This window comes from Cherax quadricarinatus, chromosome 7 (genome assembly GCF_038502225.1).
Source record: "Cherax quadricarinatus isolate ZL_2023a chromosome 7, ASM3850222v1, whole genome shotgun sequence".
NCBI lineage: Eukaryota > Metazoa > Arthropoda > Malacostraca > Decapoda > Parastacidae > Cherax > Cherax quadricarinatus.
In genome coordinates, this window is record NC_091298.1 from 62,649,795 (window position 1) to 62,671,197 (window position 21,403).

The 21,403-nt window shown below is 40.6% G+C and overlaps 1 protein-coding gene across 2 annotated transcripts in view; it reads right to left on the reverse strand.

Moving 5' to 3' along the window:
- Nucleotides 1-21,045, reverse strand: part of LOC128686927 (collectin-12-like) — a 32,533-nt gene extending 11,488 nt beyond the window's left edge. Inside the window, exons 1-2 of one of the 2 annotated variants that reach the window (XM_070082594.1) lie at nucleotides 20,963-21,045; nucleotides 11,333-11,514 (exon numbers count right to left, since the gene is read on the reverse strand). In XM_070082594.1, coding sequence (XP_069938695.1) covers nucleotides 11,333-11,336 — 4 coding nt within the window. In that variant the 5' untranslated portion in view covers nucleotides 11,337-11,514; nucleotides 20,963-21,045. Of the gene's footprint in view, nucleotides 1-11,168; nucleotides 11,216-11,332; nucleotides 11,515-20,962 lie in introns of those variants that run through there. The other variant, XM_070082595.1, reaches the window with a different exon arrangement.
- Between the last annotated feature and the right edge of the window lie 358 nt (nucleotides 21,046-21,403).

Here is a 21,403-nt window from a genome sequence, read left to right on the forward strand (position 1 = left end):
TGTTAAACACGGAGGAGGTTCTGTGATGATCTGGATGCTATATCTTGGAAATCTGCAATCCCAATGGTTGACCTTCATGGCAGAATTAAAAGTCAAGATTATTTAAACATTTTAGCAGATCAGCTTCATCCTATGGTTGCAGCACTGCTTCCAGAAGGGAATGCAATCTTCCAGGACGATAAGGCACCGATTCACGCAGCTAAAATCGTCTCTGAGTGGCACGAGGAACATTCTAGTGAGGTTGAGCATCTTATCTGGCCACCCCAACCCCCCAGATCTTAATATGATTGAAAATTTATGGTGCATTTTAGAAAAACAAGTGAGAAGTCGATACCCTCCACCATCATCACTTAAGGAACTGGAGAGACCGTTTTAGCTGAAGAATGGACAAAAATACCCCAGGAGTCTATTCAAACATTGTATGAATCAACTCCTCGTAGAATTGAAGCAGTAATTACTGCCAAAGGTGGTCCTACGCCATATTAAAATAAATTTGCTTAAAATTTCAAGGTGTTCCATTATTTTGTGCACCCATGTATTTATCGTGAACTTAACGAATAAAACAATTTCATTGTGTTTGTTTATTATTAAATTATTGTAAACTTATCTAAAATATATTTCGTTGGATTAGACTAAACTAAATTGCGCTTGTTAAAATAATGTTAGGTAAGTTTTCTAAGGTTCTTTTGGTGCAAAATTAATTTTTACATTAACATAAATGAAAATTTTTTTTTTAGAAAGGATTTAATTTTAAACAGAGTTCCTGCTAATTAACCGATTTTAACTATTCGGCACGACACACACACACACACACACACACACACACACACACACACACACACACACATATATATATATATATATATATATATATATATATATATATATATATATATATATATATATATATATTTCAACAAGTCGGCCGTCTCCCACCGAGGCAGGGTGACCCAAAAAAGAAAGAAAATCCCCAAAAAGAAAATACTTTCATCATTCAACACTTTCACCACACTCGCACATTATCACTGTTTTTGCAGAGGTGCTCAGAATACAACAGTTTAGAAGCATATATGTATAAAGATGATAAATTAGACACATGTGCAACTCTTGGGTATCTTTATTGATGAAACGTTTCGCCACACAGTGGCTTCATCAGTCCATACGTAGGAGAAACTTGAAGAACAGGAGGAGAATGAGGTAATCAGTCCCTCAACCTTGAGTCGATGTGTTCAGTCCATCAATCTTGAGTAGAATACGGCAGATGAGCGGAGAAGCAGCTTATAAACCGTATGGCAGGAGAGGTGCAGCAGTCATAGGTGGTGTTACATTTGTTCAATGTGAAATGTGACACCACCTATGACTGCTGCACCTCTCCTGCCATACGGTTTATAAGCTGCTTCTCCGCTCATATGCCGTTTTCTACTCAAGATTGATGGACTGAACACATCGACTCAAGGTTGAGGGACTGATTACCTCATTCTCCTCCTGTTCTTCAAGTTTCTCCTACGTATGGACTGATGAAGCCACTGTGTGGCGAAACGTTTCATCAATAAAGATACCCAAGAGTTGCACATGTGTCTAATTTATCAACATGTCGGTTCTCTGAACCATTCATCTACAAACGTATAAAGATACACAACATATCCCTCCAAACTGCCAATATCCCAAACCCCTCCTTTAAAGTGCAGGCATTGTACTTCCCATTTCCAGGACTCAAGTCCGACTATATGAAAATAACCGGTTTCACTGAATCCCTTCACTAAATATTACCCTGCTCACACTCCAACAGATCGTCAGGTCCCAAGTATCATTCGTCTCCATTCACTCCTATCTAACACGCTCATGAACGCTTGCTGGAAGTCCAAGCCCCTTGCCCACAAAACCTCCTTTACCCCCTCTTTCCAACCCTTTCGAGGACGACCCCTACCCCTACTTCCTTCCCCTATCGATTTATATGCTTTCCATGTCATTCTACTTTGATCCATTCTCTCTAAATGACCAAACCACCTCAACAACCCCTCTTCTGCCCTCTGACTAATGCTTTTATTAACTCCACACCTTCTCCTAATTTCCACACTCCGAATTTTCTGCATAATATTTACACCACACATTGCCCTTAGACAGGACATCTCCACTGCCTCCAACCGTCTCCTTGCTGCTGCATTTTCCACCCAAGCTTCACATCCATATAAGAGTGTTGGTACTACTATACTTTCATACATTCCCTTCTTTGCCTCCATAGATAACGTTTTTTGACTCCACATATACCTCAACGCACCACTCACCTTTTTTCCCTCATCAATTCTATGATTAACCTCATCCTTCATAAACCCATCCGCCGACACGTCAACTCCCAAGTATCTGAAAACATTCACTTCTTCCATACTCCTCCTCCCCAATTTGATATCCAATTTTTCTTTATCTAAATCATTTGATACCCTCATCACCTTACTCTTTTCTATGTTCACTTTCAACTTTCTACCTTTACACACATTCTCAAACTCATCCACTAACCTTAGCAATTTTTCTTTAGAATCTCCCATAAGCACAGTATCATCAGCAAAAAGTAACTGTGTCAGTTCCCATTTTGAATTTGATTCCCCATAATTTAATCCCACCCCTCTCCCGAACACCCTAGCATTTACTTCTTTTACAACCCCATCTATAAATATATTAAACAACCATGGTGACATTACACATCCCTGTCTAAGACCTACTTTTACCGGGAAGTATTCTCCCTCTCTTCTACATACCCTAACCTGAGCCTCACTATCCTCATAAAAGCTCTTTACAGCATTTAGTAACTTACCACCTATTCTATACTTGCAACATCTGCCACATTGCTCCTCTATCCACTCTATCATATGCCTTTTCTAAATCCATAAATGCAATAAAAACTTCCCTACCTTTATCTAAATACTGTTCACATATATGCTTCAATGTAAACACTTGATCTACACATCCCCTACCCACTCTGAAGCCTCCCTGCTCATCCGCAATCCTACATTCTGTCTTACCTCTAATTCTTTCAATTATAACCCTACCGTATACTTTTCCTGGTATACTCAGTAAACTTATTCCTCTATAATTTTTACAATCTCTTTTGTCCCCTTTCCCTTTATATAAAGGGACTATACATGCTCTCCGCCAATCCCTAGGTACCTTCCCCTCTTTCATACATTTATTAAACAAAAGTACTAACCACTCCAACACTATATCCCCCCCTGCTTTTAACATTTCTGTCATGATCCCATCAGTTCCAGCTGCTTTACCTCCTTTCATTCTACGTAATGCCTCACGTACCTCCACCACACTTACATTCTGCTCTTCTTCACTCCTAAAAGATGGTATACCTCCCTGGCCAGTGCATGAAATTACTGCCTCCCTTTCTTCCTCAACATTTAAAAGTTCCTCAAAATATTCTCGCCATCTACCTAATACCTCCCTCTCCCCATCTACTAACTCCCCTACTCTGTTTTTAACTGACAAATCCATACTTTCCCTAGGCTTTCTTAACTTGTTTAACTCACTCCAAAATTTTTTTTATTTTCATTAAAATTTCTTCACAGTGCCTCTCCCACTCTTTCATCTGCTCTCCTTTTGCACTCTCTCACCACTCTCTTCACCTTTCTTTTACTCTCCATATACTCTGCTCTTCTTATAACACTTCTGCTTTGTAAAAACCTCTCGTAAGCTACCTTTTTCTCTTTTATCACACCCTTTACTTCATCATTCCACCAATCACTCCTCTTTCCTCCTGCCCCCACCCTCCGATAACCACAAACTTCTGCCCCACATTCTAATACTGCATTTTTAAAACTATTCCAACCCTCTTCAACCCCCCCACTACTCATCTTTGCACTAGCCCACCTTTCTGCCAATAGTCGCTTATATCTCGCCCGAACTTCCTTCTCCCTTAGTTTATACACTTTTACCTCCCTCTTACTTGTTGTTGCCACCTTCCTCTTTTCCCATCTACCTCTTACTCTAACTGTAGCTACAACTAAATAATGATCCGATATATCAGTTGCCCCTCTATAAACATTTATCCACCAATACATAATCTAACAAACTACTTTCATTACGTGCTACATCATACCTTGTATATTTATTTATCCTCTTTTTCATAAAATATGTATTACTTATTACCAAATTTCTTTCTACACATAGCTCAATTAAAGGCTCCCCATTTACATTTACCCCTGGCACCCCAAATTTACCTACTACTCCCTCCATAACATTTTTACCCACTTTAGCATTGAAATCCCCAACCACCATTACTCTCACACTTGATTCAAAACTCCCCACGCATTCACTCAACATTTCCCAGACTCTCTCTCTCTCCTCTACACTTCTCTCTTCTCCAGGTGCATACACGCTTACTATAACCCACTTTTCACATCCAATCTTTATTTTACTCCACATAATCCTTGAATTTATACATTTGTAGTCCCTCTTTTCCTGCCATAACTTATCCTTCAACATTATTGCTACTCCTTCTTTAGTTCTAACTCTATTTGAAACCCCTGACCTAATCCCATTTATTCCTCTCCATTGAAACTCTCCCACCCCCTTCAGCTTTGTTTCACTTAAAGCCAGGACATCCAGTTTCTTCTCATTCATAACATCCACAATCATCTTTCTTATCATTTGCACAACATCCACGCACATTCAGACTTCCCACTTTGACAATTTTCTTCTTCTTATTCTTTTTAGTAATCTTTACAGGAAAAGGGGTTACTAGCCCATTGTTCCCGGCATTTTAGTTGACTTTTACAACACGCATGGCTTACGAAGGAAAGATTCTTATTCCACTTCCCCATGGATATAAAAGGAAAAGTAATAAGACCAAGAACTATTAAGATAAAATCAAAGAAAACTCAGATGAGTGTGTATAAATAAACGTGTACATGTGACCTAAGTGTAAGTAGAAGTAGCAAGACATACCTGTAATCTTGCATATTTATGAGACAGACAAAAGACACCAGCAATCCTACCATCATGTAAAACAATTACAGGCTTTCATTTAACACTAACTTGGCAGGACGGTAGTAAGTGCACCTCTCTGGGTGGTTGCTGTCTACCAACCTACCTATATATATATATATATATATATATATATATATATATATATATATATATGTATATATATATATATATATATATATATATATATATATATATATATATATATATATATATATATATATATATATGTCGTGCCGAATAGGCAGAACCTGCGATCTTGGCTTAAATAGCAAGGCTCATCTTGCCATATAGGACAAGTGAAAATTTGTGTATGCAATAATTTCGCCAAAATCATTCTGAATCTAACGAAAAAAATATATTTCACTGTGTTTGTTTAGTATTAAATTCTTGTAAACAAATCTAAAATATATTTAGTTGGGTTAGGCTAAAATGAATTGTTCTTGTTATAATAGGGTTAGGCAAGTTTTCTAAGTTCCTTTTGGAGCAAAATTAAAAATTTTTACATTAAAATTAATGAAAAAAATATATCTTTAAACGTATAAGAGAAATTTTTAGAAAAGACTTAATTTTAAATGAGTTCTTGCTAATTGACCAGTTTTACATATTCGGCACGATATATATATATATATATATATATATATATATATATATATATATATATATATATATATATATATATATATATATATATAACTTTTTTATATAATTTCAGAGGGATGGAGGGAAGTGCTGGTGAAGGACTCTATGCACAGAATTAGAGCTAGTCTTCCTCGGATTTAACCTAATTACCTCAGACTCCCGAGGTATTGTAAGACCCAAATATAATTATTTTTCACGGGGCAACACTCGTAGAAGCGCTAAACCACAAAGGTTATACAGCAGAATCACATTATTATTATAATCAAAAACAAGCGCTGAGCCACAAGGGCTGTACAGCTGCAGAATCACAGAACAACTCGCATCTGGAATTGGTGGTAATCAGGTTTGATATGAGGAGACGGGTAGCTCCAGTTCCCTGAATCAAGAGCCCTTCACCAGCATTAAGGCACCCATTATAAACTTATTTTAATCAGGGGAAGCATTAAATTTATAGAGGGTAAACAGCGCGTGGGGAAAGGGAAGCAATCCGGTTCTGTGCAAGAAAGAAAAGGGTCAGTTCTTTGGATCAAGAGACCACTCACTTGCATCAACCATTATCATTACAAGACCATAATGACCAACAACAGCTATCTGACGCTGTTGTAGTTAACAGCAAACATCTCCCAGCCACAGTCACCCAAGAGACCTGCATGGAGACCACCCTACAGCTTATCAAGGACCACCTTCGCCTTAACATACGTAGTGACGACCTAAAGGATTGCAAACTGATGGGCTACCAAGCAGGTAAAAAAACAGTGCTGTTAAAATTCCAAACTAGCCTACAAAGAAACAACCAACTAAAAACATCTATTTCTATGAAAACTGATGTTTACGTCAATGAGTGCCTTACCAAAACAAGACAAAACCTTCTTTATCGGCTAAGAAAATTACGCTATGCCCAAAAAATCCACCAGTGCTTTGTGAGGGATGGAAAAATCGCAGTTAGGAAACAGCCCACTGAGAAGAGATACTTCATCTCTACTGAACATGACTTTAAAACATTCCTAAGTGAGGCTGGACTAACAGAATCAGAGTAAAGTGCAGATAATACCCACAGTCCACAGTTAGTGTTATATTGTCATAAATTTGTGCCCCCCTAAAATTCTAATACCCCAACTACTTTTGATTGTCATTGTTGTATTCAACGACCATTCTACCTCATAGTCTTAATTTGTTTAATATCTACAGAATCTATCTCCTTTTTTTACAACTTACCGCATCACTGTTCCATCTTATTTTATTATAAACTAGCCATAACTTGTCCTCAATAATTCTACCTCACTTTAAGAAATACTCAATTGCCCAATTTTATTCTAAAATCCCTATTATTGCCCAATTTTGCTTTAAACTATATTGATCAAACTTATTGTAAACTTCTTTTATTGACCATTTTATTCTATACTTTTTTAAACTAGTATTTTCAACTACAACTTTTATATTATCCTGTCTACCATCTTACTAGCATATTATAACCAAGTCATTGCCATTTTTATTTTTATCATTTTTTTTATTACTATTCTTTTGCTACCTTAACTTGTGTATTTTATCCTGTCAATTTAAATCTAGTTATACTCTAATTCTCGTAAACAACTTATATAAGACCTTAGTGCAATTACAATTGAGAGTCTTGTGCCTTTTTTATATTATTAGATTAAACACAGTTGTACTATAGTCAATACCAAATTCATTATATTAGACCATATTGCAATTACTAGTGAGAGACTGGTGCTATTTTTAATTTGTATTTTTACATTATTAGATTAAATCTAGTTGTACTATAGCTCATTCTAGCTCAAAACTTAGACTCCACAAAAGTCATTATATTAGACCTTAGTGCAATTACAAGTGAAAGTCTTGTTCTATTTTAAATTTGTATTTTTATATTACTAGTTTATACCTAGTTGTACTTTAGTTCATTCCAGCACAACACATAGACAACATCAACTTCATTATGTGAAGCAGTGACTATACTCTATATGACCAAAATACTCTAGCTATATACTTGTCCAAACTTCCCACCACTACAGATATCAGTACTAGAACTCAACACACAACTCAGGATATAAATAACCATAATTTAAACCTAGAAGATGATTGATTACGTTGACCCTGATCTAAACCTCCATAATCTGACACCCAATCAAAACCTATTGGAAAGTAACTGCCTTTATTACACAGCAACACAAGCCAGCACTATCCTAAACAATGCTAAAAGTCTATCAGTACTTAACTACAACATCAGGTCCTTAAGCAAACACTATGATGACCTCCTGGCACTCCTTGAATCACTAAAGACACCCTTCTCCTGCATTATTCTTACTGAGACCTGGCTTAAGCAGGACACAATAGATATCTACCCTCTACCAGGATACACAGCAATTCACAACTGCAGACCAAACCAAGTTGGGGGTGGTATTGCAATCTATTACTCTAACCAATTATCTTGTATTAGCACCACTTGCTTTAGTGATGAATATGGGGAATACATTTTTGCTAATTTTACTGTAAAAAACCTTAAGACACCTATAACAATCGGTGCCATTTACCGGATACCTCACACAAACATCCCAAATTTCAGTGAGAAATTAAAGTCACTAATAACAAACAGACAAATGAATAAGCACCACCTTCTCTTAGCTGGAGACTTCAACATCAACCTTGGCTTACTAGATGATCAGCCTGTAACTGATTTCATCAACAATATGAACAACACACTTCTCATACCAACAATAACTAAACCAACCAGGCTCACTGAGACAAGTGCAACCATAATAGACCACATATGGACCAATATACTAGCCCCCCTTAAATCAGGGATAATCACAGATAGCACTACAGACCACTACCCTACCTTCCTCCTGACAAACATTAGTAAACCATCACTTGAATTCAACAAAGTCTCATTTAGACTCCATGACGAGGCCTCAATAAGGAAGTTCACAGCTGACCTAGAGATTGTTGACTGGCCTACAGAATTCTCCAAGGCCAATGGTATTGATGACTGGACAGACATTTTTCTTAACAAATTACTTAGACTATACAACAAACATTGTCCTATAAAAACGAAACAGATCACAAACAAACGGCTTGGTTGCCCATGGCTAACCAGTACCATTCTGAAATCCATTGACAAGAAACACCAATATGAAAAGCAATATAGACAGGGCTTAATACACAAAGATATTCTTAAACACTATTCATCAGTTCTCACCAAAGTAATAAAGAAAGCCAAACAACTATACTACTCCAGTAGATTCACAGACACTAGAGGAGATATAAAAAATACCTGGAAAACACTCTCTCAGATTCTAGGGACCCACAAACTGAAAAAAAAACCACTAATGAAACACCACTACATCCCACTAACACAGCTAACAAGATAAACGATCTAATCTCGCCAATAAAATCCCACATACCAATGCCCATGCCGGGGACTACCTAGATGGGAATTTCCCAAATTCCTTCTATCTTGCACCAACTGAGCCCACGGAAGTCACCGAGATTATAAAGTCACTTAAAAATAACTCAGGGAATCTGTCTCATGTCCCACCATTACTGTACAAGCGAGCGGCCCATGTCCTTTCGCATGCTATTTCATTACTTTTTAACAAGTCACTAGAAACTATCACCTTCCCGAAACTACTCAAGATGGCAAGGGTTACACCAATACATAAAGGTGGTGACCCTACAGACTTAAACAACTATAGGCCAATATCAAACTTACCATTGCTATCCAAAATCTTTGAGAAACGCGTGCACAGGAGACTATATTCATTTATAATAACACAAAACATACTCAACCCCTGCCAATTTGGATTCAGGAAAAATAAAAGCACTAATGATGCAATCATAAAAATGCTAAATCTGCTTTACACAGCATTGGAAAATAAGGAATATCCACTAGGTATTTTTATTGACCTAAGAAAAGCTTTTGATACAGTAGACCACGACATCCTACTCCACAAACTTGACCATTACGGTATAAGAGGCCATGCGCTTGCTTATTTCAAATCTTACCTTACTAATAGGTATCAGTATGTCACCATTAAAGACACAGCATCAACAACATGGCCACTTGATACTGGAGTTCCGCAGGGAAGTGTCCTTGGTCCCCTGCTCTTCCTCATATACATCAATGATCTTCCAAACGTATCCCAACACCTGAAACCCATTCTCTTTGCTGACGACACGACTTATGTCATCTCTCACCCTAATCTTGCCACCCTCAACACCATTGTTAACGAGGAGCTGATCAAAATATCGACTTGGATAACAGCCAATAAACTTACGCTTAACACTGACAAAACCTACTATATTATGTTTGGTAGCAGAGCCGGAGATGCACAAATTAACATTAAGATTGACAACACTCTAATTACCAGACATAATGAGGGCAAATTCCTAGGCCTATACCTTGACAACAACCTGAATTTCAGCACCCATATCCAACACATAACCAAAAAAGTATCCAAAACGGTTGGGATCCTCTCCAAGATACGATACTACGTGCCGCAAAATGCCCTTCTCACACTATACCACTCACTTATTTATCCATACCTCACCTATGCTATTTGTGCTTGGGGATCAACTGCAGCAACACACCTAAAGCCAATAATAACCCAACAAAAAGCTGCAGTAAGAATAATCACTAAATCCCATCCCTGGCAACACCCCCCCCCCCACTCTTCATAGATCTAAACTTACTTCCTGTTCAGGACATCCACACTTACTACTGTGCAATCTACATCTACAGGACCTTAAACTCCAATATCAACCTTGACCTAAAACGCTTTCTTGATAGTTGTGACAGAACCCACAGGCATAACACCAGACACAAACATCTCTACGACATTCCCCGTGTCCGACTAAACCTTTACAAAAATTCAATGTATGTCAAAGGCCCTAAAATCTGGAACACCCTACCTGAGAACTCTAGAACTGCAGACACATTCATCACCTTCAAAACTACCATTAGAAAACATCTTATCTCCCTGATACACCCCATCAACTAACTACACGAATACCACCTGGTGGTTCACACTTACACTCACTCACCCATTTGACCATAAACAGAAATATTAACCTCAATCTTAAAATAATGAATCCTATGATACTCCAATACTGAAACTATGTACTGTGCCAAAACAAAAGCATTCACATTGCTAAACTCACAAACTAGTATTTAGTCACTTAGCCATAATACCAACTTACCTCATAATTTGTAATATTTTAAAACAAAGAATTAAACTAAGTCTGCCTGAAATGTCTAGCCATGCTAGGCGTTCTAGTGGTACACTCTGTAATCATTATTTAACTACATGTAAACCACACAACAACCAAATTCTGTAAATTCAACATTGTAATCTTTATAGAGAATAAACTTTGAATTTGAATTTGAATTTGAATCAGAACTAAGTGCTAAACCCACAAGGGTCATACAACACTTGCATCAAAGCGCGTACCTTGAGGGTGTGTCCCTTGTGAAGGTGGCCAGCAATTACGCTAATATAAGTACTGACAAGTAGAAAAACCAATCTTACACATTGAGCCTGAGGGCGTAGCCTTGAATTAATAATGACTGCTTCTCGCTAATATACGCTAATATAAGTACTGACAAGTAGAAAAACCAATCTTGAATTAATAATGACTGCTTCTCGCTAATTACGCTAATATAAGTACTGACAAGTAGAAAAACCAATCTTACACATTGAGCCTGAGGGCGTAGCCTTGAATTAATAATGACTGCTTCTCTAGGTTTTTTGGAGCCAGTTATTCAGAAGCGCTAACTCGTGCAGGTTATTCAGCGTAATGAGTAGTGGAGACTCGATCCTTCGTCCGTGTAAGATATATCACCTATCAGGGGCCAATTCATCGTCCGTATACAATCTGAAAAAACAGATCAGTATATTGGTACCTCCTCAAATTGTTCCTACAGTTACATTATTGTAAATATTCATGGGAAAGCAGCGTCAGGGGAATGAGAATTAGGTTTCACTAAGAGGAAGGCGGCCCCTTCATGAGGGGTAATGTTTGTGGAAAATTACGGCGTATAAATTTGCTTATAAACCCGGAAACAGTTGTAAGGAAGAAACTGGTGGTAATGTTGTTTGTTTAATATGTTTATTATGCACCCCATACCCATCCAGTGGGCGGTAGTCAAAAGATTACAGAGGTACATAATGGGTCCAGGGACTGGGCCTCAAAGTTTTGATAGCTGAGCAAGTTACAGAGGTAATGAATTCACAATTTACAAAGGTAATGAACTCACAATTTACAAAGGTAATGAACTCCAGGTAGGTCTAGTCACAATCATGACAAGTTACAAAGGTATTTACAGATTACAGAGGTACACAATGGGTCCAGGGACCGGGCTCCAAAGTTTTGATGGCTGAACTAGGTACAAGGTAATGAACTCACAAGTTACAAAGGTAATAAACTCACAAGTTACAAAGGTAATGAATACTGTAAGAATGGTTACTTACGTGGTGGTAATGGAAATCAGATTTATCGCATTCATGAAAATGTGCTAAACCCATTCGGGTTACATAGCGCTAGTGAGAATAATACATGCAGAGAGAGGTGTTACCGGAAACACAACGGAAACAACAGGCGGAACTGGAGGTAAATTGGGGGTCGGGTGAAGGATGGGTGGGGTGGTTACAACCTTGAACACTGAGCCATTGTTACAATGATGAGCCCCTCAGTCTCAGCTACAACCAAAAATTAAATCACGCGTGAAAACAAGCCTCGTCAAGATACCTTAAAGAAACATACTTTAGAAACAGACATAGGTATTGCAAAATTAAAATTGTATTCGTGTACTAAAGTCCCAAACCAGTATCACTGTTATTAAATAAAAAAAAGCGTTAAACCCGTACGGGCCATGAAGCATGCAATGTTAACATTTCAGTATACGGGTTCATGTTTGGGTGGTAATTTTTTTTAAAGCCTATCGTGTACATAGGAGTTATTAAAGCTGCATGTAACTTCACCACCATTTAAGAATACTTTAATCACCAAGAGGGATTAAGTAAACTGTGTATATACACAGAGACATTCCTGTGTATATATATATATAATTCTACTGGTTTCCGAAGGCCAAATGCTACCCTTACCAATCAACCGACTTGTATTACTCCAGTTCACGTTAATTGGTTACGTTTTCTTAAATTTACATAGCACTAGGATCGTTTGGTTAGTCAACATTTTAAATGCGTACCATTTCTAGTGATATTCACTTTATATTACCATTATCAGCTTGCTATTGCGGTGACCAATTCATATCCATACTCATAATTTGTTCAGTATCAGTGGCTAAAAGTGACAAATTCAGTCGAAAGATGATATTTCTCTACAACTTATGTAGAGAGATATTAGGTTTTCAGTCAAGAAAACACCTGTGGGAGAGGAACCCCTCCAGAGGTAGCCGGGTCACCATATGGAGAAGACCCGGGCCGGAAGTACCGGCGAACCTCTAATAAATGAATGAATGAATCCCTCCAGAGGTACCCCCCACTATTATGATAATTTCAAAAACCCCTTCCTACGTAATGGGTTTATAACGGAAACAGCTTTTGCTCCCATTGTGTAACATATGGAAACGGGTAGCAACTGTTGATGTATCCAATTTTGCTTTAAAAAAATAACTAGGAATGAACCAGTGCTGCGTTCAGCATGTTTCTAGAACCTCACTGAAAAACCAGTACAGTAATATATACTTTATAAATACGGAAACAATTCGTGTTTATACACTATATACTATCCTGTAGCTAAACATTTATGTAAGAAAGCGCCTGAAATCATTTATGACAGCCCGAAAGGGTTTGAATCTCTCAGACACTTCGAAATATTCAGTGAATGTTGTCACACAATTCTGTTGTTTCGAGAGTTACTTGGTGATTTTAACGCCCACCATTTCCTCTGGGGGGGGGGGTCTCATTGTGACTCACGTGGCATCCAGTTGGAGACTTTTCTCGCCTCTCACCCCCTCCATGTTTTAAATACGGGTACTCCCACCCATTTTGATCCTCGTACTCATACTCTCTCTTGCATCGATCTATCAGTCTGCTCTTCCTCCACTGCACTAGACTTCACCTGGTCTGTTCTACCGGACTTACATGACAGCGATCATTTTCCAATCATTCTTACTTCTTCTTCCTATTCACCACCTTTCCGTAGCCCTCGCAACTCATTGCTTTTAGTGAGGTTCCTTCTTCATCCTCCATTGATGAGCTCCTACACCTCTTCTCGACGTCAGTTTATACCGCAGCTTCTCATTCTATACCCGAAACCTCAGGCAGGCATTCTCAGAAGTGCGTGCCTTAGTGGTCTCCTGCTTGTGCTCGTGCAGTACGTTTGAAACGTGCTGCATGGGGCAGGTACCGGTACAATAGAACCACTGAGAGACTTCTTGATTTTAAGCAGAAGCGTGCGATCGCTCGCCGTGTCATCCGTGAAGCTAAACGCACTTGCTGGCGAGACTATGTTTCCACCATCACCTCTGCTTCTTCTATGAGTGCAGTCTGGAAAAAAGTGAGGAAATTGAGTGATAAATACTCTCCTGACCTGGCTCCTGTTCTACGGGTCGCTGGTGTTGATGTAGCAAACCCTCTCGACGTTGCCATTGAACTTGGCACACATCTGGTCCGTATTTCCCGGGGGCTCCATCTATGCTCCTCGTTTCTTTCTTCAAAGTCTGCCAGAGAGTTAGTACCCTTGGACTTTCTTCTCTCAGAGAACAGTATAATGTGCCTTTTACACTTCAAGAACTGGAGGCAATGCTCTCAGCTTGCCGATCATCGGCAGCTGGGCCTGACGACATTCATATTCGTATGTTACAACATTTACATCGGTCAGCCCTTGTAGTCCTCTTACGCCTCTTCAATCTTATTTGGGCACAAGGAGTTCTTCCCCAGCTGTGGAAATCTGCCATTGTTCTCCCTTTCTGCAAACCGGGTACTACAGGACATGATGCCTCCCACTATCGTCCCATCGGTCTTACTAGTGCAGTTTGCAAAGTGATGGAACGTCTCGTAAATCGACTCAAGAAATCGTAATGACACGATTGCAAACAAACCATACCCCCGGCCGGGATTGAACCCACGGTCATAGAGTCTCAAAACTCCAGCCCGTGTGTTAGCCACTAGACCAGCTAGCCACAATAAGATTCATCCAACTAGGTATATTTCTACACCATAGGAAGGTTAGCACAGGCACCACTGTGACCACAAATGCAAGTTTTGAGACTCTATGACCGCGGGTTCAATCCCGGCCGGGGGTATGGTTCGTAAATCGACGTTTAATGTGGTATTTAGAGACACACAACAGTCTCTCCACTAGTCAGTATGGCTTTCGTAAGGGCCGTTCTACCATAGACCCCTTACTACGCTTGGATACGTATGTTCGTAATGCCTTTGCGAATAATCACTCAGTTATTGCCATATTTTTTGACCTTGAGAAGGCATATGACACAACTTGGAGGTATATTTTGGCCCAGGCCCACTCCTTAGGCCTTCGAGGCAATCTACCATCCTTCCTTAAGAACTTTTTAACTGACAGACATTTCCGTGTTCGAGTCAATAATGTTCTTTCCCCGGACTTCGTCCAAGCTGAAGGTGTCCCTCAGGGATGTATTCTAAGCACAACACTTTTTCTCCTTGCTATAAATGATTTGACCTCTGTTCTTCCACCCAATATTTGGTCATCACTCTATGTTGATGACTTCGCTATTGCTTGTGCAGGCGCTGACTGTCATCTCATTGCAGTTTCTCTCCAGCATGCGGTCGACCGTGTTTCCACTTGGGCCACCATGCATGGGTTTAAATTTTCAAGTACCAAAACTCACCAAATTACTTTCACTAGACGCTCTGTCATCTCCAATCATCCTTTGTATCTCTATGGCTCCCGTATCCCCGAATGCGATACAGTCAGGTTTCTAGGCCTTCTCTTTGACCGTAGGTTATCCTGGAAACCTCACATTACCTCTCTGAAGGCAACTTGTCACAGCCGGCTAAATCTTCTTAAAACCCTTGCTCATCTTTCCTGGGGAGCTGATCGTCGAACTCTGCTTCGCCTACATTCAGCCCTCGTTTTATCGAAACTCGATTATGGTGACCAGATTTATTCAGCGGCCTCTCCTGCTACTCTCTCTAGCCTTAACCCTATCCATCACCAAGGATTACGTTTGTGCCTTGGTGCTTTTCGCTCTTCCCCTGTTGAGAGCCTCTATGCAGAAGCGAATGTTCCATCCTTGTCTGATCGCCGTGATGCCCATTGCCTTCGCTACTATGTATGCTCTCACGATCTCCACAATCCTTCCATTTATAGAATGGTCACCGATATTAGTAGACATTATTTGTTCGCCGCCCCTGTTTGCTCCGTCCCTTTTCTCTTCGCCTACATTCACTCTTGTCTTCCCTTCAGTTACCACCTTTATATGTTCATGTAGCATCTCACTTTTCCCTACCCCCCTATGAAGTTCCAGCTGTTCGGGTTTGTTCTTTCTCACTCCCGTGCTCGAAAGCTCAACTGCCTACGGTGGCTTCCCGCTCTCTTTTTCTTGATCACTTCCACTCCCATTCTCATGCCATTGCTGTGTACACAGATGGCTCTAAGTCTTCAGACGGCGTCGGATTCGCAGCAGTGTTTCTGGACAGCGTCGTGTGGGGGCATTTACTATCTTCGGCTAGCATTTTTACTGCTGAATTGTATGCCATTCTTGCAGCACTTATTCATATCGCATCTATGCCTGTGTCATCATTTGTGGTAGTCTCAGACTCCCTTAGTGCTCTACAGGCTATACGAAAATTTGATACATCTCACCCCCTAGTTCTCCGTATCCAACTTTGGCTATGCTGTATCTCTACGAAGCATAAAGATATTATTTTTTGTTGGGTCCCTGGTCATGTCGACGTACAGGGCAATGAACAGGCAGACACTGCTGCGCGGTCAGCAGTACATGACCTACCAATTTCCTATAGAGGTGTTCCATTTCTGGACTATTTTGCCGCAATAGCTACCCACCTTCACGCCCGTTGGCAACAACGTTGGTCAACTCTGCTTGGTAACAAACTTCATTCTATTAAACCAAGCATAGGTTACTGGCCGTCTTCTTGTCATCAGTGCCGTGGTTGGGAGACCACTCTCTCCCGTCTTCGCATTGGCCACCCTCGTCTTACTCATGGGTATCTCATGGAGAGGCACCCTGTACCTCTCTGTGAGCAGTGTCAAGTTCCTGTATCGATTAGCCACATTCTGTTAGACTGCCCTCTCTATCAACGAGCATGCAGAATTTACCTCCAACACCATCTTCGTTCTACTACTCTCTCTTTACCTTCTCTTCTTGCTGATGGACCCTCCTTTAATCCTGACTCTCTCATTGACTTCTTGACAATGACTGATTTACTCCACAAACTCTGATGATGATACCTTATGCACTCCCCTCAGCCCTTTCTAGCTCAGTCTCTTGCTGCCCTTTACCCTTTCACCATCCACTTCTCTGCTGTTATCCATAACCTATTACTCATCCACCTCCCTTTTGCCACCTGATGCCCTCGCTTCCTTCCTGCCCTGCAGCGCTGTATAGCCCTTGTGGCTTAGCGCTTCTTTTTGATTATAATAATAATAATGTTGTTTCGAGTTCTTCGTTAGGTGTGGAAATTTATTTGGTCCCTAAAGTTCCATAGGACAGATCCAGCATGGCCGTAATGGGACGGCTGAGCTGGGTGGCCCTTAAAACACCTTACTGTGTAAGGAACCTCCCGTATGAAGATAGACTTAAAGCCTTAAATCTCCACTCTCTGGAGAGGCGTAGAATGAGGGGAGATATCATTGAAGTGTATAAGTGGATGACGGGCATAAACAAGGGAGACATTAATAAAGTACTGAGGGTGTCGAACCAGGTAAGAACCAGGAATAATGGATTTAAGTTGGATAAATTTAGATTTAGAAAGGACATAGGTAAGTACTGGTTTTCTAACAGAGTTGTAGATGCGTGGAACAGTCTTCCCAGTGGGGTGATAGAGGCTAGGACCTTGGGTAGCTTTAAGAAGAGACTGGACAAATATATGAGTGGGAGGGGCTGGGTTTGATTGGTGTTAAGGGGTACGGGAGTTATTTCTTGAGTAGCTTTAGGTAGATGTCGTTTTGATAAGGACCTGCCTCGTATGGGCCAGTAGGCCTTCTGCAGTGTTCCTACATTCTTATGTTCTTATTCTCTCTAGTTGGCGGTGGATTGTTGGTAGGCATTTATTTAATTTATAGATTTACTCTTCAGGGAAGGAGTAGGTAGTTTTACTGGTAGTACACTAATATCAGGATTATTGAGACAACTGTAGATAATAATAATGTAGACCTAAGACCTTAACATGGGTAGTAATAGGCCGATAATATAGGCAAACACTAGGATAAGTTAGCTAGGGAGAACTGGCAGCCCTAGTTTGAACAAAGAGACGAGGGTCTGGAAGAGAGACCAGCTCGTTCTTCTTAAGACAGACACCAACTGGACAAGACGTGCCGTGATCAGCAGACTGCGCCCCCCACGTGTCTTCACATCTGAGACCTGGGGAAATCTGGTAGAGGCACCTTGATGTACCGTAGATGACCTCCGTCAGGCCCATACAGTAAGACAAGACCTCCACTTTTATCTCGTAGATTTCTGGCCAGTGTCTGGGGAGATTGTGAGTTGATCTGTGGGCCCGGTGTGCAACAGGCAGTGCATGCCCAGTAAGTACCAGTGTCTCAGAGCAGTCTGGAAGCTAGTGTCCGTGTCTGCATAGTTATACTAGGGGATACATACCCTCTTGGATATAGGAATTTCTGAGGTGCAAGCAGGACACTAATAACGATTGAATATTGCAGGAATTAAGGTTCCCGGTTGCACGTGGTTTCTGAGGGGAAGTCCAAAGGGGCTAAGGCTAAGCTTAGGGAAGTTGAAGATCAGGATATATGCTGCAACACCAAGTAAGTTAGTCCTTTATACGTGCATGCAGGCGAGTTTCTTGCAACATCAATCATTTGTGAAAATCTGTCCTATAAGCCACTTGTGAGGCTGAGGTACCCACCTCAGAGCTCGGTGTCAACAGAGTTTGCCAGGGTAGGCGACTCACTTGGAGGCAGTCCACACAAATTTTCACATTAGGTATATGGAAACATTATGTAAACTCATCTTTCAGCCTTTTTACTGGTCGTTCAGTGCTGTATGACCCATTCGGGTAAAGGGCTCTCTTGCCATATTAAGAATCTCTCTTCCATCTCCATTATTTTTACACCTTCAGGATACATGCATTTACACCTTCGGGATACGTGCATTCACACCTTCAAGATACATGCACTTACACCTTCAGGATACGTACATTTACACCTTCATGATACGTGCATTCACCTTCAAGATACGCGCATTCACACCAAGATACGTGCATTTACACCTTCAGGATACATGCAGTTGCTCAGCTGCTCTCCTGGCGTTTATGGAGGACAGAAATATACTGACTGTCAGCTGCGTCCTATCATTGGTCGTCTGTGCACTGGCGCCCGAGGGTATGAAGAGCGAAGCTGCCCTGACATGCTGAGTCAAGTCTGACATAACAGGGGTCAACCGTCGTTACTAACGGTCGCTACTGCTGGTTTTAGACCCTCTGAGGGGTCTAAAACAAGACTTGCTGTAGTCTGCTGCATGCCACACAAGCAGGCAGGAGGACCTGCAAGTAGCTATTGTGGTGCTAATGCCAGATTCTTAACAAAAAATCGCCTCAATGTCATTTCCTATGCAGAGGGCCAAACACCCACGTTCTACCAAACCTTGAAATACCTGTACAGATTCAAATGTAGGGTTCACTAAGGCAGCCATTTTCCAAGAACATATCTACATTATGTACAGGGTCCATGAAGTCGCCAATTATCATTAGTCATGCGGGAGCGCTAAACCCGTAGGATTATACAGCGCCTGTGGGGGGATGGAAGGTATTCAGGCTCAATTCAGGGAACTGGAGCACATATCCAATTCCCTAGATCAAGAGCCCCTCATCAGCGTCAAGGAACCTCCCTTGAGGGGATTAAAGAAATCTGCAAGTTCATTATGTAGCAGCCTTTGCCTCAGTATCACCTGTTCATTTCCCTGAATCTCAACATGGCCCGGGTGCCAACAAAATTGCAAATATATTAGGGAGGGAGGGCTAAATCTGTAACCTTTCAGGGGAGGTTCCTTGATGATAAAGGGCTCTTGATCTAGGGAATTAAACTTGTGCTCCAATTCCTTGAATGGAGCCTGAATGTCTGCAATTCCCCCAAAGTTGTATGACCCCTATGGGTTTACTGTTCCCCATAAATGTGTAAAATAATAATATAGCCATTTCAGCACTAAACACGAAAGGGTCATACAGCGCTGCTGGGAGGGATGACTGGAAGTAGGAATGTGCAAGGGGTAGGAGTGGGGGAAGGTCAGGTATGTGCTAATAATAGTAGGATGGAGTGAGCGAGGGAAGGGGGTTGTGAAGAAGAGTGCAAGAATAAAATTTAAAAGTTGGTGTCTGAGGTAAGTTGAGTCAAAGGTAAGACGTTCAGCAAGGAGATAAATTATAATGATCATAGTTTCCACCACCGTCTGTTGGGGATACTGAGTGCCTGGGCAAGATTTTATTCATGGGAGGTAACCAGTTTGAGCTAAAGGGAAGGAAACTCCAACTGCTTGGATCAAGATCTCACTAGTATCAAAGGACCTCCCTGGATGGTAGGGGCTGCGTGAGAAAACTATGGAAACAATTACTATTTCATTCACACTTGAGAACTTCATATTATTATTATAATCAAGGGGGAAGCACTAAACCCGTAGGATTATACAGCGCCCAGGAGGGGGGGGATGTGGAAGGCATTCAGGCTTAATTCAGGGAACTGGAGCACAGATCCAATTCCCTAGATCAAGAGCCCCTCACCAGCGTCAAGGAGCCTTCCTTGAGGGGAGAACTTCATAAAAATTGGTTATACACAAAAATAATGCCTTACAGTTCAAACTATTTTACTGCACACTTTCAAAACTTTACACCAAGAACTCGCATACTAATTATTATCAGAGAGAGCGCTAAACCGACAAGGGTCATACAGTATACTAAAAGCCTCTAACAAGGTAAGGAAGGGCAGCCTATCGACTGCACGAGTGTTATTAAGGCTGCAATTAACCTCATCACCACCAGAAAAGAACTTTAATCCAAAAGTTGGGCATTAAGTAAACTCTCTGCATATATACACTGAGAAATATACACTTCTCGGTGTATATTTCCTGTCTCAACCTGCAATATAATGACATAACTATGAAGTGTTGTCTACACAAAGTATTACCCACCTCTAGTGAAGACAGTTGAGGTTATACTGAGCTGTGTAGACAAGGTGAGGCAGCAGCCTCGTCCGCCACTCTGTCATTGCCATGAATTCCCATGAAACTACTCCACAAATTATTATTATTATTATAATCAAGGGGGAAGCGCTAAACCCGGAAGATTATACAGCGCCGGGGGGGGGGGATGTGGAAGGCATTCAGGCTTAATTCGGGGAACTGGAGCACAGATCCAATTCCCTAAATCAAGAGCCCCTCACCAACATCAAGGAGCCTTCCTTAAGGGGTCTACTCCACAAACACATTTGCATTTCACAAACATATTTTATATTTTAAATGTCATGTACAAGAATCTTGTTGAAATTAGTTTCTCTTAGCGCCCGTTATATTCATGGGGAGCGCTCAACCCATAGGGGCCATACAGTTTCTGGGGGTTAAAGTTTGATCCAA